This window comes from Muntiacus reevesi, chromosome 14, assembly GCF_963930625.1.
Source record: "Muntiacus reevesi chromosome 14, mMunRee1.1, whole genome shotgun sequence".
In the NCBI taxonomy this organism is placed as follows: domain Eukaryota; kingdom Metazoa; phylum Chordata; class Mammalia; order Artiodactyla; family Cervidae; genus Muntiacus; species Muntiacus reevesi.
The window spans coordinates 12,084,806-12,101,199 of record NC_089262.1 but is presented as its reverse complement, the minus strand read 5'-3'; the positions used below and the strand labels follow the sequence as shown (position 1 = coordinate 12,101,199).

General features: G+C 39.9%; 1 protein-coding gene across 1 annotated transcript in view; it reads left to right on the top strand.

Annotated features, from left to right (window-relative positions):
* Positions 1 to 16,394, top strand: part of DNAH5 (dynein axonemal heavy chain 5) — a 308,357-nt gene that overhangs the window by 86,082 nt on the left and 205,881 nt on the right. Inside the window, exons 12-16 of the mRNA XM_065905594.1 lie at positions 2,061 to 2,168; positions 5,572 to 5,657; positions 7,091 to 7,412; positions 8,379 to 8,585; positions 15,181 to 15,352. Coding sequence (XP_065761666.1) covers positions 2,061 to 2,168; positions 5,572 to 5,657; positions 7,091 to 7,412; positions 8,379 to 8,585; positions 15,181 to 15,352 — 895 coding nt within the window. The remainder of the gene's footprint in view (positions 1 to 2,060; positions 2,169 to 5,571; positions 5,658 to 7,090; positions 7,413 to 8,378; positions 8,586 to 15,180; positions 15,353 to 16,394) is intronic.

The window sequence follows — 16,394 nt, the reverse complement described above, 5'->3', positions numbered from 1 at the left end:
GGAAAGTTCTGCCTCCGAACCATCACATGATTCTTTCCTCCTTGGCCTCCAGGTCTTGATTAAATACCCTCTCAGTTAAGTGTTCCTTGATCTCTGTTTTACCTTACTCTATGTCATGTTGCTTATCACTGTCTGAATCTATCCTGTTCATTTTTTGTGATAAACCTAGATCTCCCCTTCCCCCACTGAAGATATAAAAGCTCCTGAGGGCAGGGATATTTATTTGTTCTGTTCATTCCTGTATCTACAGAGTTTACTGGCATATAGTGGGTGTGCAATAAATATCTGGCAAGTAAATGATTTAGTAGGTTGAGTTTGATTAGATGGTTTAAAGGTCATGGTTGGTCAGCTTATTTACTCAGTATTTTTAGGTGGACCATTAAATCCATTTATAGAGTAGAATTTTCTAAGGGCCCCAAATCCTTTAAAATACCACCTGAACATGTAGGAATATAGTTTTTCCATGCTTCTTTTATACATTTCCTATAACATGATGGGTATCATTTTATATATATATATAGTTGTATTATATATAATTGTGTGTATATGTATAAAATTGCATGCTGCGCTTAGTTGTGTCCAACTCTTTGTGATCCTGTGGACTGTAGCCCACTAGGCTCCTCTGTCCAAGGAATTCTTCAGGCAAGAATACTAGTATTTCCATGCAATAGCACATGTGCAATTGCATACATATATCTTATGTATACAATTATATATGTATATATACACATGCAATTGCATGCATGTATTAGAGAAGGAAATGACAACCGACTCCATTATTCTTACCTGTAGAATCCCATGGGGAAAGGAGCCTGGCAGGCTACAGGCCATGGGGTCACAAGACTCAGACATGACTTAGCGACTAAACCACCACCACCAAGCTGCAGCCTGTGTCTTTGGGGCTTTCCCGGTGGCTCAGTCGGTAAAGAATCCACCTACAATGTGGGAGACCTGGGTTCGATCCCTGGGTTGGGCTTGTCCCCTGGAGGAGGGCACGGCAGAATCCCCATGGACGGAGGAGCCTGGTGGGCTGCAGTCCATGGGGTAGCAAAGAGTCAGACGTGACTAGGTGACTAAGTACTGTATATAGTACTCCTATGTGCATATATATGTACATACAGTTGTATGTATATATGATATATGCAATTGTATATGCATTTTGTATATGCAATTATAAACTTGATTATACAATTATAAATTGTATATATAGTAGTAAACTTGATTCAGGAATTTTTGCAACTTAGGCACTTTTGTCTATTGAGAGGTTTGAGTTAATGTTTAAATGGAAATGGCTTTGAAGAGGCCTTTGTGGAAGCTGGTCCAACATTCTTCATAAAAATTATATGCCTCTGTCAACAGTGTGGGCACCCGACTTTGAGAATGGCTTAGTACCTGGTTAAGAATGATCGCAGAGCATTAGAGCTCATTATTCAGAGTAAACAAAACTTCAGATAATAGTATTTTCAAGAAGATGAGTTACCTAATTTGTACTCTTATAGTCACAGACTGCAGCTTTGCAGGGCAGGAGGAAGCAATTAATTCTAGAGATTCTTTAAATGGTAGATTGTGGTTTGATATTTTATTTAGGACATTTGAAGTTTGGAAGGTAGTTTTTCACCTGTAGCTACTATAATATAATTGCATTCTTCCTAAGTTGTTTACATTCTGTTAAAGTCTATTTTCTGAGAAGACAAACTTTTTAATGAAAAATATTTTAGCAAATTCTACTTTAGGCTTCTTTTTTTATTATTTCCGATGTAATTTGTAAGAAATTTTTAGACAGAACATCTACTTTTCAGATGGGGTTTTTATTTATTTTAAATTTTTCTTCAGAAATACATAGTCTCATGAAAATGCTTCCAAGTGGTTTCTCTGAATGCACCAGGCAACATGGTACTACCTATAATATGCATGACGCAACGAGAATAATTAAAGATATATGGCTCCTCTTAAGTTGATTTTTGGGGGATGATTGCACAGGCTCTAAATTTAAAGGTCATATTTATGTAAATAATGCAAGAACATTGAAATATTGTCTTATTTGTTTCCTACTATTTCAGGGTGTTGTTGCTACCATAAAGAAAAAGGAGTATAATTTCTTAGACCAGCGGAAAATGGAATTCGAACAGGATTATGAAGAGTTTTGCAAGCAGATTAATGACCTTCATGTAGGTTGTATAATAAAATTCCTGTTGACAGTCTGGTGTTTACTTTTTCCATTCTGTGTCTTGCTGCTAATCATTACCCATTCAGAAGGAAGAGGCATCTTCATCACAGAGGTGACCGACAGCGAGCTTGGCCTGCATTTTATGATTTCAGATGAATAATTGAAGGTTCTTTCTCATGGATTAAAGGGTTATAAATACAGCTTTGGATAACAAGCTGTAATCACAGATTTCTGCATGTATTTCATTTTAGATCTTAGAAAATTAACTGTTATCCTCTGTTGAAATGTAGTGTTATTAGAATATAGAAATTCATTTCCATTTGTTTGTTACTTTATAGCAGTGATTATGACCAATGATAGCTTGAGCAAATGGTCACCGATGTTTGGCGGATCCCAAAAGCAGGAGTCTAGCTGGCCTTGAAACAGTGGTACCAGGGCTGACTCAGTACCTTGATCCCTCTTGGTCTCAAAGCCCCATTCTCTTCGTTCTCCTGCCCTTCCTCCTGCTTCCCCCACTCTCTCCGCTCACTGCAGATCAGCCCACAGCCATCAGCAGCTTCTGAGGACATACCATGGACCCACTCTTAGCTCCCAATGTCTAAGGATGGGTTGGGTTGGTCAGAGTTCCAGTGTTGTGCCTCATTCCTGTGGGGTCATATGGTAAATGCAGAGGGCATGGGACCCCTTGGCATGGCTGGGTGTATTTATTACTAGATGAGGAGAACCAGGGAGGGTGAGGTTGGGAGACACACTTAATGAATGTCCACCGTAATCAATGTGCAGACTTCTTTCCATGCTTTCTGACGATAAAATGAAAATGGCTGTTCTGTTCCTTCTTCTCCAGAATTTTTGGCTTGAAATATGCTTGTACACTTCAAGGGAGAAAGAGCTCTGAGTCATTTTTGGAGGGATGGGTTCAGTGGAGAAGGCATTATAATAAAACTTGCTAACTGTATGTCAGGTCTGTTCTAGGCACTTTATAGGTGTTAATTCACTTAATACTCACAATAATCTGATAAAGTGTGTCCTCTTATCACACTCTTTCTGGAACAGAGGAAAATGAGGCATAGTGAAGTTAAGTGACTTGCCCACAGTCACAGAGATGTTGAGTGGTACGCAGTCTGGCTCTAGGATTCAGGTTTTTAACCATTATCTTATAAGGCAAATTTCAGGTGATGGAAAGATAGAGTGCCTGTAATAATCTAAGCAATGACCTCTCTGGGGGCTGACTCAGACATAAGGTCTGTGACTCTTGATCTCTTGCTGGAAGCTGATGAGTAATGGTAGATCCTGAGCCTATGCTCCATGGTCGGTGTTGATTTGTCCAGTCTTCGTTTGTATGTCCTAGCAGTTTCTGATCACATAGTACTTGAGTAGTTCACATGCTGGATATAGGTAGATGGTGAACACCTTGAGGGCAGGAAGTGTGTTCATTCCTATCTATGTCTCCAGGCCCTAGGGGATGGGACTTTATAGAATTGGAGACCAAAGAATGTTTGCTGAATTAGTGTATGATTTGTGAATTAATGAGAACTAGTCCCTGGTGGCTCAGTGGTAAAGTGTCCATTTGCAATGCAGGAGCTGCAGGTTCTGTCTCTGGGTCAGGAAGATCCCCTGGAGAAGGGAATGGCTACTCACTGCAGTATTCTTGCCTGGAGAATCCCCATGGACAAAGAAGCCTAGTGGGCTGCAGTCCAAGGGGTGGCAAAGGGTCGGATATAATTTTGCCATTAAACCACCACTACCACCACCATCAGACTATGCTAAGTGACATAGGTCAGGCAAAGAAAGACAAATTGTGTGATGTCACTTATATATGGAATCTAAAAAACACAATAAACAGTGAATATAAGAAAAGAGAAGCAGATTCATAGATATAGAAAACAAACTAGTGATTACCAGTGGGGAGAGAGAAGGGGAGGCAAGATAGGGGTAGGAGACTAAAAGGTAGAAGCTATTAGGTATAGAATAAGCTACAAGGACATATTGTACAACATGGGGAGCATAGCCAATATTTTATAATAACTATAAATGGAGTATAACCTTTAAAAAAATGGAGTATAACCTGATGTTGAAGCTGAAACTCCAATACTTTGGCAAGACCCTGATGCTGGGAAAGATTGAGGGCAGGAGGAGAAGGGGACGGCAGAGGATGAGATGGTTGGATGGCATCACCGACTCAATGGACATGAGTTTGAGTAAACTCTGGGAGTTGGTGATGGACAGGGAGGCCTGGCGTGCTGCAGTCCATGGGCTTGCAAAGAATTAGACACAACTGAGCGACTGAACTGAACTGAACCTTTAAAAAAATTACATCCAAGTCCCACAGATATTAGGGACATCAGTTCTGAAAAAACCCACAGCTTTTACTTTAAATGGCACATAAACTAAATGACACAATGAGATGTTTGTTTTAAGAAAAAATGGAAAAGAAAGATAATTATGGATATGATAGCAAAACATAAGAACTAGATTTATTATAATTAAACATGCATTGACTGCACATTAAATGCATATTAGGCTTCTATGCTGTAGGTTTTGGGTACAGAAGTATATAGAGTTGATTGGCCCTCAAAGATCATATCTGACATGTAACATGATTGAAATATAAGTACATATATGTTAGAACAAAGTAATGAATGTATCTTAAAAAGGGCACATAGTGGCTAAAATGACTAACTATAAAAGTATAATAATCTGATGTTGTACCAGCAAGTGAGGATTCAAAGATAAGTTGACATGTTGCAAACAAGTCCTAGAGAACTTATAAGGAGGACAGGTGGATTCTTTACCATCTGAAGTACCAGGGAGGCCCCGTAAAGATTTACTGTTTCCCCAGTTAGAGAGAGGGACAGAGGAACCTGGTGGGCTACAGTCCACAGCGTCACAAAGAGCCTGATACGGCTTAGCGACTGAGCACAATGGTTAGTGATACTCAGCATCTTTTCGTGTGCTTGTTGTCTATTTGTGTATCTTTGTATAAATTAAAGGGAGGGAGTGGAAGCATTGTGAATGTGCTAGTTCTGCATAGTTTATACTTGGATACTTTTATATAGTGATAACATCTGAGGGTTTATTTAGGTAGGCTAACTGTACAGTTCTTCAGTTCAGGAAGATTTCATGGCCCTAAGATGTGATGTTTGCCGTGGAAACATATGGTCCAGTATCCCTGGGTCCTGCCATGGCACCACCCCCCTGAGTACTCTGGCTCTCGAGCCCCTCTTTGTTCTGACTTCTGGACTTTTATCTTTCTTTAAACTTAGATGAGCATTACATTTGCTGCTGTATTTTGCCCTGTAGGGTGTGTGTTTGCAGAGAATGGGGAGCTCTTTTATCTTGTTGCTAAATAGGATTTCTTTGCAATGCTAACTCATTGTTCATCGTCAGACTTCATTCTATTTCAGAAAGACTTGCAGAAGTTCATGGATGTTACATTTGAAAAGATTCAAAACACAAATCAAGCTCTAAGTATGTTAAAGAAATTTGAAAGGTAAAAATTTGAAAGACTTCTAAGTTCTGTTTTCCAAATTGGGATAATACGAACATAGTTTAGCTTACATTATTATTGTTATTATTATTTCATTCCTCTCTTAACAATCTGAATAACAAGACCACAGATTTAAGTTCTTCAGAGGATTACAGGTTTATTTCCTCTCAGTTTTGAAGTAACTTGTGACTGCCTATCATAATAGCAGTTAATGTTTAAATAATTTGAAGAAACTCTTACCAATAGTTTTGACTAGGTTTTAAGGATTGATACTATTTATTGATACTATATTAAAAAAAAAAAAGAAACACTTCAGGGAATTCCCTGGCTGTTCAGTGATTAGGACTCTGCATTTTCACTGCCAAGGGCCCAGGTTCACTTTCTGGCTGGGGAACTAAGATCCCGCAAGACATAAAAAAGAAAACAAACAAACAAACAAAAAAACCTCACAGCCACTCTATTGCCGTATGATTGATGGACAGATTCCACTTTGATTTTTTAAAAAATAATTTTATTTTTAAAGTCTTTATTGAATCTGAATTTCCCTTATGGCTCAAATTATAAACAATCTGCCTGTGATGGGGGAGAACTGGGTTCAGTCCCTGGGTTGGGGAGATATTCTGGAGAAGGGAATGGCAACCCACTCCAGTATTCTTGCCTGGAGAATTCTGTAGAGAGGAGCCTGGTGGGCCACAGTTGGTGGGATCACAAAGAGTTGGATGTGACTGAACAACTAATAAACATTGAATTTATTGCAATGTTTCTTCTGTTTTATGTTTTGGTTTTGGGCCACAAGGCGTGAGGGATCTTAGTTCCCCAAGCAGGGATGGAACCCACACTCCCTGCATTGGAATGGGAAGTTTTAACCATTGGACTGCCAAGGAGGTCCCCATTGCTTTTTTAGCATGCCAAGTAAATACTTCATTCTCTTCAATCAGCATATATATATATATACATATATATATATGTATATATATATATTTGGCTGTTCAAGGTAGTTCTTTTATTTATTGATAGGACAAAAAATTAGTAAAAATATAAAAATGCAATTTTCAAGTTTCACTTACAGGACATATATAGATTCCATACAACAATATTTATGAAAAATAACCATGGAAGAGACCATAAAAATGAATTAAAATTTTCAAATACCCATTATCATATGGACCAAGATTTTAAACCACAATGCAATTAAATTAGACCTCAAAAACATATGCTTAGAAATTTTACGTCTCCTCTTTTGAATAAAAAAACCCCTAGAAATTTAAATGTATTCAGATCTAAACAATAATGAAAAGACAAGATACCAAGTCTCCTGGCATGCAGTTAAAAAGACAATAAATATGTCAGCATATGTTTAAAATAGGTCTTAATAGACAGAAATTCTCAATATCATCCCATTAATTCAAGCCTTTTACTTTAAAAAATAATAACAGATTGAACATACCTAATCTTGGCATTGATGACAAATACCAGCGTATCCTTGAAAACTACGGGGCTGACATTGATATGATCTCGAAGCTGTATACAAAGCAGAAAAACGACCCACCTTTGGCTCGAGACCAGCCTCCCATTGCTGGGAAGATTCTGTGGGCCCGGCAGCTCTTCCACAGGATTCAGCAACCGATGCAGCTTTTCCAGAAGCACCCATCCGTGCTCCGGACTGCGGAAGCGAAGCCAGTGATTCGCAGTTACAACAGGCTGGCCAAGGTCCTCCTGGAGTTTGAGGTTCTCTACCACAGGGCGTGGCTTCAACAAGTGAGTCTGACTTAACGCTCTATGATGATGCTGCCGCTGTCAGATCCCTGGGGAATCCTCTTCTACCTTGGGCAGTTTTACTCCTGTAGAAAGTTGACTTTGTGTCTATTTTATAAGACAGGGTTGGTTGACTGCAAGTAATCAGTCAAAGGGTATAATATATCCATGAAGGAAAACAATTTTTAATTTTGGAAAAAAGATCATAAAGCCAGGTAACAGAAACTTATTTTTATTTAATTTATAAACTCCTAAGGAAGAAAGTCTTGTTTATTGGTTTCTTTACCTGGTTGATTAGGACTTCTTTTTTTGTTTTTCCATTAAGCTCTTTTTTTCTCCATTAAGTGTCCATAAACACCAGCATGCCTGTTAAGCAAAGTTTTAATTTTTATTTGGTCATACTAGGTTAATCAAATTATATTTCATGCCCTACCAACACTGATATTTCTTGGTAGATTGGCAGGAAGTATTTTGGAGGATAAAATTCAGCCTAACAAGGCCTCTAAAATGGTATCTCACTTTCCTAGTTCAACTTTTGATGTCTGAATCAATAACAGAGATGTCTCTGTAGTGTTTTTCATTGCTTTTCTAGATAACTGAAAACTGAGGTTAGTAGGTTTCCTGAAACTTTTATTAGGAAAAATAACTGAGTTGGCATGAAGGTATCAGGGAGCAAAGTGACTTTTGAGAAGTCACCTCTATTGCAGTATCCACTTATCAAATATAAGAGATTCATGACCAAAGCATTTTGTTGAACAGACTGTACATCACCACCGAGAGTTTTAAGGCTTTTTTTTCCCCCTGAAAGTGAAGTTAGGAGAAGAGTAAGAGACCCCATCGTCTTTAGTTTGCGAAGCTCAAACCCATGAAAGGACGCACAATAATCTTTATTCCCAGAAATGGCCGAGTTAGATACCCTGTGTATGCACTGAACTCTCTAATAATAGTAATGTTGCTCTTTCCTCGCAGACTGAAGAAATTCACATAGGACTTGAAGCTTCTTTATTGGTGAAGGCTCCCGGCACAGGGGAACTGTTCGTAAACTTTGATCCTCAGATACTAACCTTATTTAGAGAAATAGAGTGTATGTCACAGATGGGTCTACAAGTTTCACCATTTGCAGCTGCTCTTTTCCAGAAACGAGACACATACAAGACGAACTTCAGTAACATGAAGGTATGGTACTTTTTTTTCCCCATCTTGGGTTCATTACAAAATGCATTTTTTTTTTTTACAAAATGCATTTAATGCAACCCCAGTGTGCATTAAAAAAAAAAATCTAGTGGCGTGTCATTGTTGAGGAACAGAAAGTACCCAGGATGACTGTAGAGGAGTGACTGAGGCCAGAAAGTAGAGTTGGCAAAGGCCGGGTCCTTATAGAGCTTGTAAACTAAGGGTACGTGTTTGAGTGCATGGGGAAGCCATTAGAGGAATCTGAGCAGGAGAAAAAGGCGTGGTGTCCTTTACTACAAAAACATTCTTGCTGCTAGGTGATTTTTAAGGGATAGGAGGGTCACTGTGGGGGCTTCCTAGGTGGTTCAGTGGTGAAGAATTTGCCTGCCAAGGCAGGAGACTTCCTTGGGTTGGGAAGATCCCCTGCAGAAGGGAATGGCAACTCAGCCCAGTATTCTTACCTAGGAAATCCCGTGAACAGAGGAGCCTGGCAGGCTATTTTCCATGGGATCAAAAAAGAGCCAGACATGACTTAGTGACTGAACAACAACAAAGGGTCAATGTGAAGCCAGTTTGCAGGCTGTGGTACCAATTTAGGATGGAGAAGTTGGTGGCTGAACTAAGATGCAGTTGAGTCGTAGATCAGTGGATTAGAGAAGGAGGTCGACAGGCAGGTTATGAGAGAACTCAAGGGTGATACCTTTGTTTTGAGTGTGAGCAACTCAATGGATTTACTCAAAGTGGGGCTAACATGTACTGTTGTTATTGTTCAGTCGCTAAGCTGTGTCCAACTCCTTTACTGTGTTGCTTGTGTTCTGCCCACATGTTCAATAACCTGCTGTGGCCCCGAATGGAAAGTCCACTCATGGAGATGGTAAAGACTGGAACTAGTTTGTTTTGGGGGGCTGAAGGGAATCAATAACTCCCATCTCAAGTATAAGATGATTTTTTAGAGATTGAAGTAGAGGTGTTGTCCATGCAGACAGATTATGTATGTCTGGAGTTGAGTGGAGAAGTCAAAGTTGAAGACATATTTTTGAGGGTCATCAGAGTATATATGTGTGTTTTTAGGCATGTCTGACTCTTTGCAACCCATCAACTGTGGCATCCCAGGCCCCCCCTGTCCATAGAATTTTCCAGGCAAGAATACTGGAGCAGGCTGCCATTTCTTACTCCAGGGGATCTTCATGACTCAGGGATCAAACCCATGTCTCTGGTGTCTTCTGTATTGCAGGCAGGTTTCTTACCACTGTGCCATCTGGGAAGCCCTATCAGAAAACAGTTGCTCTTTAAAGTCATTGTCCTGCATGAGAAGGAGGAGAATATAAAGAAGAGTAAAGGGTCTTCATTAAACTCTTGAGTTGATCCAATATTAACAGGTCTGCTAGAAGAGGACAGATATGCTAGTGAAATTAAGGATTGGCCTTTGAGGCAGGTAGAAGCTAAGTGTCAAGAAAGCCAAGGGTATGGGATGGGGAGGGAGGTGGGAGGGGGATTCAGGATGGGGGACACGTGTATGCCCATGGCTGATTCATGTCAATGTACGGCAAAAACCACTACAATATTGTAAAGTAATTAGCCTCCAATTAAAATAAATAAAATAATAATAAAAAAAGAAAGCCAAGGATAAGAAAAACTTCATGATGGAAGGACTGGTCACCAGTGACGAATACTGCCCAGAGGATGCTCAAATGAAGTCAGAGATGCTGCCGTTATATTTGACAACATGGAAACCATTGTTACAACTTCATAGTGGCTAGTATCATAGGACAAATCCAATAAGGCCACATATTTGCATAATGCTTTACATTTAAATCATTTTCATATTCATTATTCCATTTGATATTTTCCACAGCCATGTTAGGTAATTGGTACAGAGTACCATTACATTATTTTAGAGGTGACGATACTGTGCCTTAGAGAACTTAAATGACTTAGCCAAGGTCTCATAGCTAGCAAGTGGCTGAAGTAGGACCAGAACCCAAGCTTATAGTCTAGTGTTTCCCCGCTCTTTCATGTTATGTTAAAAAGTTAATATTAGCAACGTGCAGACATTCCTCAGATATAAGCTCATCAAATACTAGTCAGCATGTTGGAATTCCCTTTTATGTTTTTCTTGGGTGTTAGAAAATAGCTAAGTCAATATTCATATTTATAAAGAAATAGTTATTTTTACTATATATAAGATAGACAACAATGACCTACTGTACAGCATGGGAAGTATACTCAATATCTTGTAAAAACCATATATATATATATGTATAGGGTTCCCTGGTGGCTCAGACGGTAAAGAATCTGCCTGCAATGCAGGAGACCTGGGTTCGATCCCTGGGTCAGGAAGATCCTCTGGAGAAGGAAATGGCACCCCACTCTAGTATTCTTGCCCGGAGAATCCCCATGGACAGAGGAGCCTGGCGGGCTACAGACCATGGGGTCACAGAGAGTCAGACAGGACTGAGCGACTAGCACTTCCACATGTGTCTCATAGCATCAGTTCTGCTGTCCTCTGTTGGGCTCCATAAGCCCACACAGCGTGAAGGAGAGGGAACATAACCCTACACTATGAATGGAGGAGGGTCAAAGAATGTTTTATTTGATTAAAAAGTTTATTTATCTTTCACATAACATTTTAGAATCACCACAGCTGTAAATGACAATTCCAAGTGAATTATCATCTGATGGGTAATTTTTACTGTGTCTTGAGTTTGAAAGAGTTAAAAGTTCCCACTCAACCTGAGTAGCTGGTAAAAGCAGATCAATTAGCATGTTCAGATCAATTAGCATGTTTGGAGACCCTCTCAGGTGTTGCTGAGTTATTGTGCTAAATGTTTAACAGTTTGTAGGCGTCTACGGAAGCCTGAGAAGCTGAAGTAGCTGAGAGTTTGCTTCTTTATCTATTCCTTGGAAGGCAGTTCAGAGTAGAAAGAGATGAATCAGCATAGACTAATTGTTAGGAATACAGATTCTGAAGCCAGTCGGGATTTGAGGCACTATCTTTGGGCAAATTACTTTACCCCTCTAAGCTTCAGTTTTTCATTTTTAAAATGGATGAATAATACCTCCTGGGGTTAAAAGATTAAGGTGGGAAGTGGAAGGGCTACTAGAGGCTGATTTAAGACCTGCCTTGCAGATAGAATAAGTGATGAACTCTGAAAGAAAGGTAAGCAGTAGATAAATGGTTCAGAAAATGTGTTAAGTAGCTGCTAATAGAATCATCAAACTTAGATTTTTCATGGAAATTGAAAAGATATTACAGAAATTGTGGAAAAGTATTAAATGAAGAAAGGATTATGTTGTCCATTGGGAAATGTTGAATTTAAAATTCACAAAGACTGTTGGGTTTTATACTTCCTTCTTGCAGTTTTCTCAGAATCATTAATATTAATTGTGACTGTCAGGGAGAGGAGGTATTGTGTACAGTGTTTTCCAAACTTACCCATCCAGGGACCATTTTTCTAATAGAATCTCTTGTGGCTAGCATTTCAGCATAAGCATTTTGGGAAACACTGATGTAATGACAAAGTAATACTAACATGCATCTTATAAAGACGAGCGAAACAATTGTTTTTAAGAAGTGCATTAAGGTTGTTTTCTTATAATTAGTTATAATTAGTATTAACATAACCACAAAAGGTAGGCTGGAAGTACTGCTGTGTGCATGCGTGCTAAATCCCTTCAGTCATGTCCAGTTGATTGCAACCCCATGGACTGCAGCACACCAGGCTCCCCTGTCTTTCACCATCTCCCAGTGTCTGCTCAGATTCATGTCCATTGAGTCAGTGATGCTATCCAACCACCTCATCCTCTGCCACCCTCTTCTCCTTTTTCTAGCATTAATATTTCCCTGCATCAGGGTCTTTTCCAGTGAGTCCGCTCTTTGCATCAGGAAGATGGACATCACCAGATGGTCAACACCGAAATCAGATTGATTATATTCTTTGCAGCCAAAGATGTAGAAGCTCTATATAGTCAGCAAAAACAAGATCGGGAGCTGACTGTGGCTCAGATCATGAACTCCTTATTGCCAAATTCAGATTTAAATTGAAGAAAGTGGAGAAAACCACTAGACCATTCATGTATGACCTAAATCAAATCCCTTATGACTATACAGTGGAAGTGAGAAATAGATTTAAAGGACTAGATCTGATAGACAGAGTGACTGATGAACTATGGACGGAGGTTCATGACATTGTACAGGAGACAGGAATCAAGACCATCCCCAAGAGAAAGAAGTGCAAAAAAGCAAAATGGCTGTCTGAGGAGGCCTTACAAATAGTTGTGAAAAAAAGGGAAGTGAAAAGCAAAGAAGAAAAGGAAAGGTATACCCGTCTGAATGCAGAGTTCCAAAGAATAGCCAGGAGAGATAAGAAAGCCTTCCTCAGCGATCAGTGCAAAGAAATAGAGAAAAACAACAGAATGGGAAAGACTAGAGATCTCTTCAAGAAAATTAGAGATACCAAGGGAATATTTCATGCAAAGATGGACTCAATAAAGGACAGAAATGGTAGGTACCTAATAGAAGCAGAAGATATTAAGAAGAGGTGGCAAGAATACACAGAAGAACTGTACAAAAAAGATCTTCATGACCTAGATAATCACAATGGTGTGATCACTCATCCAAAGCCAGACATCCTGGATTGTGAAGTCAAATGGGCCTTAGGAAGCATCACTATGAACAAAGCTAGTGGAGATGATGGAATTTCAGTTGAGCTATTTCAAATTCTGAAAGATGATGCTGTGAAAGTGCTGCACTCAATATGCCAGCAAATTTGGAAAACTCAGCAGTGGCCACAGGACTGGAAAAGTCAGTTTTCATTCCAATCCCTAAGAAAGGCAGTGCCAAAGAATGCTCAAACAACTGCACAATTGCACTCATCTCACATGCTAGTAAAGTAATGATTAAAATTCTCCAAGCCAGGCTTCAGCAATACATGAACTATGAACTTCCAGATGTTCAAGCTGGTTTTAGAAAAGGGAGAGGAACCAGAGACCAAATTGCCAACATCCACTGGATCATCGAAAAAGCTAGAGAGTTCCAGAAAAACATCTATTTCTGCTTTATTGACTATGCCAAAGCCTTTGCTTGTGTGGATCACAATAAACTGTGGAAAATTCTGAAAGAGATGGAAATACCAGACCACCTGACCTGCCTCTTGAGAAACCTGTATGCAGGTCAGGAAGCAACAGTCAGAACTGGACATGGAACAGACTGGTTCCAAGTAGGAAAAGGAGTACGTCAAGGCTGTATATTGTCACCTTGCTTATTTAACTTATATGCAGAGTACATCATGAGAAACGCTGGGCTGGAGGAAGCACAAGCTGGAATCAAGATTGCCAGGAGAAATATGAGTAACCTCAGATATGCAGATGATGCCACCTTTATGGCAGAAAGTGAAGAGGAACTAAAAAGCCTCTTGATGAAGGTGAAAGAGAAGAGTGAAAAAGTTGGCTTAAAGCTCAATATCCAGAAAACTAAGATCATGGCATCTGGTCTCATCACTTCATGGCAAATAGGTGGGGAAACAGTGGAAACAGTGGCTGAATTTATTTTTCTGGGCTCCAAAATCACTGCAGATGGTGATTGTAGCCATGAAATTAAAAGATGCATAATCCTTGGAAGGAAAGTTATGACCAACCTAGACAGCATATTGAAAAGCAGACACATTACTTTGTTAATAAAGGTCCGTCTAGACAAGGCTATGGTTTTTCCAGTGGTCATGTATGGATGTGAGAGTTGGACTATAAAGAAAGTTGAGGGCCAAAGAGTTGAAGCTTTTGAACTGTGAGAGTCCCATGGACTGCAAGGAGATCCAACCAGTCCATCCTAAAGGAAATCAGTCCTGAATATTCATTGGAAGGACTGATGTTGGAGCTGAAACTCCAATACTTTGGCCACCTGATGTGAAAAGCTGACACATTTGAAAAGACCCTGATGCTGGGAAAGATTGAGGGCAGGAGGAGAAGGGGATGACAGAGGATGAGTTGGTTGGATGGCATCACTGACTCAATGGATATGGGTTTGGGTAAACTCCGGGAGTTGGTGATGAACAGGAAGGCCTGGCATGCTGCGCCTCATGGGGTCACAAAGAGTCGGACATGACTGAGCAACTGAACTGAACTGAACTTCGCATCAGGTGGCAAAGGACTGGTGCTTCAGCTTCAGCATCAGTCCTTCCAATGACTATTCAGGATTGATTTCCCATAGGGTTGACTCATTTGATCTCCGTGCAGTCCTAGGGACTCTCATGAGTGTTCTCTAGCACCACAATTCGAAAGCACCAATTTCTCTGCTGCCAACCTTCTTTCTGGTTCAACTCTCACATCTCTATACAGGGCTGAATAGGGGGTGAAAACCTCTTACTTTTCAGTTCTTTTCCTCTCCTCCTTAGGTGTTCTTTATTGGATGAGGAGTTTGTGTTCATGGAGAGATTTCATGTCTGTTCTACTGTTTTGTTTTGGCTGCTCTCCTTGTCAGGCTGCTTATTGGAGCTCTATAGCTGGACCCTAAATAAAAGTAATCATTTTGGATAAAAATGAGATATTAATAGGCATTCAAAGTGAGATATTAGTTGATAATTTCACCCCTATTTCACTGTAGATGATGCTGGCTGAATATCAGAGGGTGAAGTCAAAAATGCCTCCCATCATAGAGCAACTGATGGTCCCTCATTTGGCGAAAGTGGATGAAGCTCTCCAGCCTGGCCTGGCTGCACTGACCTGGACATCACTGAACATTGAGATGTACTTGAAAAATGCTTTTGCAAAGATCCGTAAGTCTGTTTAAGTGATTATTATTTTTCAATTCGAAAAACTGAGTTTTTGAATTCTATTGTTTAATTTCTTATAGATATTATGATATAAATAATAAAATGAGAAGTGTGTTCTTAAGTTGTTCCCTAAGGAATTTGGAGAAGACTCTTGAGAGTCCCTTGGACTGCAAGAAGATCCAACCAGCCCATTCTAAAGGAAATCAGTCCTGAATATTCTTTGGAAGGACTGATGCTGAAGCTGAAACTCTAATACTTTGGTTACTTGATGCGAAGAACTGACTCATTTGAAAAGACCCTGATGCTGGAAAGATTTAAGGCAGGAGGAGAAGGGGAGGACAAAGGATGAGATGGTTGGATGGCATCACCCACTCAATGGACATGAGTTTGAGCAAGCTCCAGGAGTTGGTGATGGACAGGGAGGTCTGGCATGGTGCAGTCCATGGGGTCGCAAAGATTCAGACATGACTGAGTGGCTGAACTGAACTGAAGGAATTTTACCAAATATATGAAATCATCAATTTCCTGGAAACCACAAGTGTGTGTGCTGTGCTTAGTCGCTCAGTTGTGTCCAACTCTCTGCAACCCCATGGACTGCATCCCGCCAGGCTCCTTTGTCCATGGGGATTATCCAGGCGAGAATACTGGAGTGGGTTGCTATGCCCTCCTTCAGGGGATCTTCCCAACCCAGGGGTCGAACCCAGGTCTCCTGCATTGCAGACGGATTCTTTACCAGCTGAGCTACCAGAGAAGCCCTGGAAACCATATATATTCGCTATTTAATTTTATCCTCAGAGATTAACTACCTTTTAAAATTATGGTTATTGTTGGGCATTAGGCTTTAAAGGAACTTTAGAGTCATTCAGCTTTTTATACCACAGGTTAGTATATTTTGAGATGCTGATTTAAAAGATGTGATTTGGACAGAGCAGACTGCTGAACAGCAGGATATATGGGAAAAGTTAAAGCAAATATTTTGTTCCTAAAGAGGGATATACTACACTTTGAAATATATGTAAGGTGGTGTATTCCATAAATTACGATT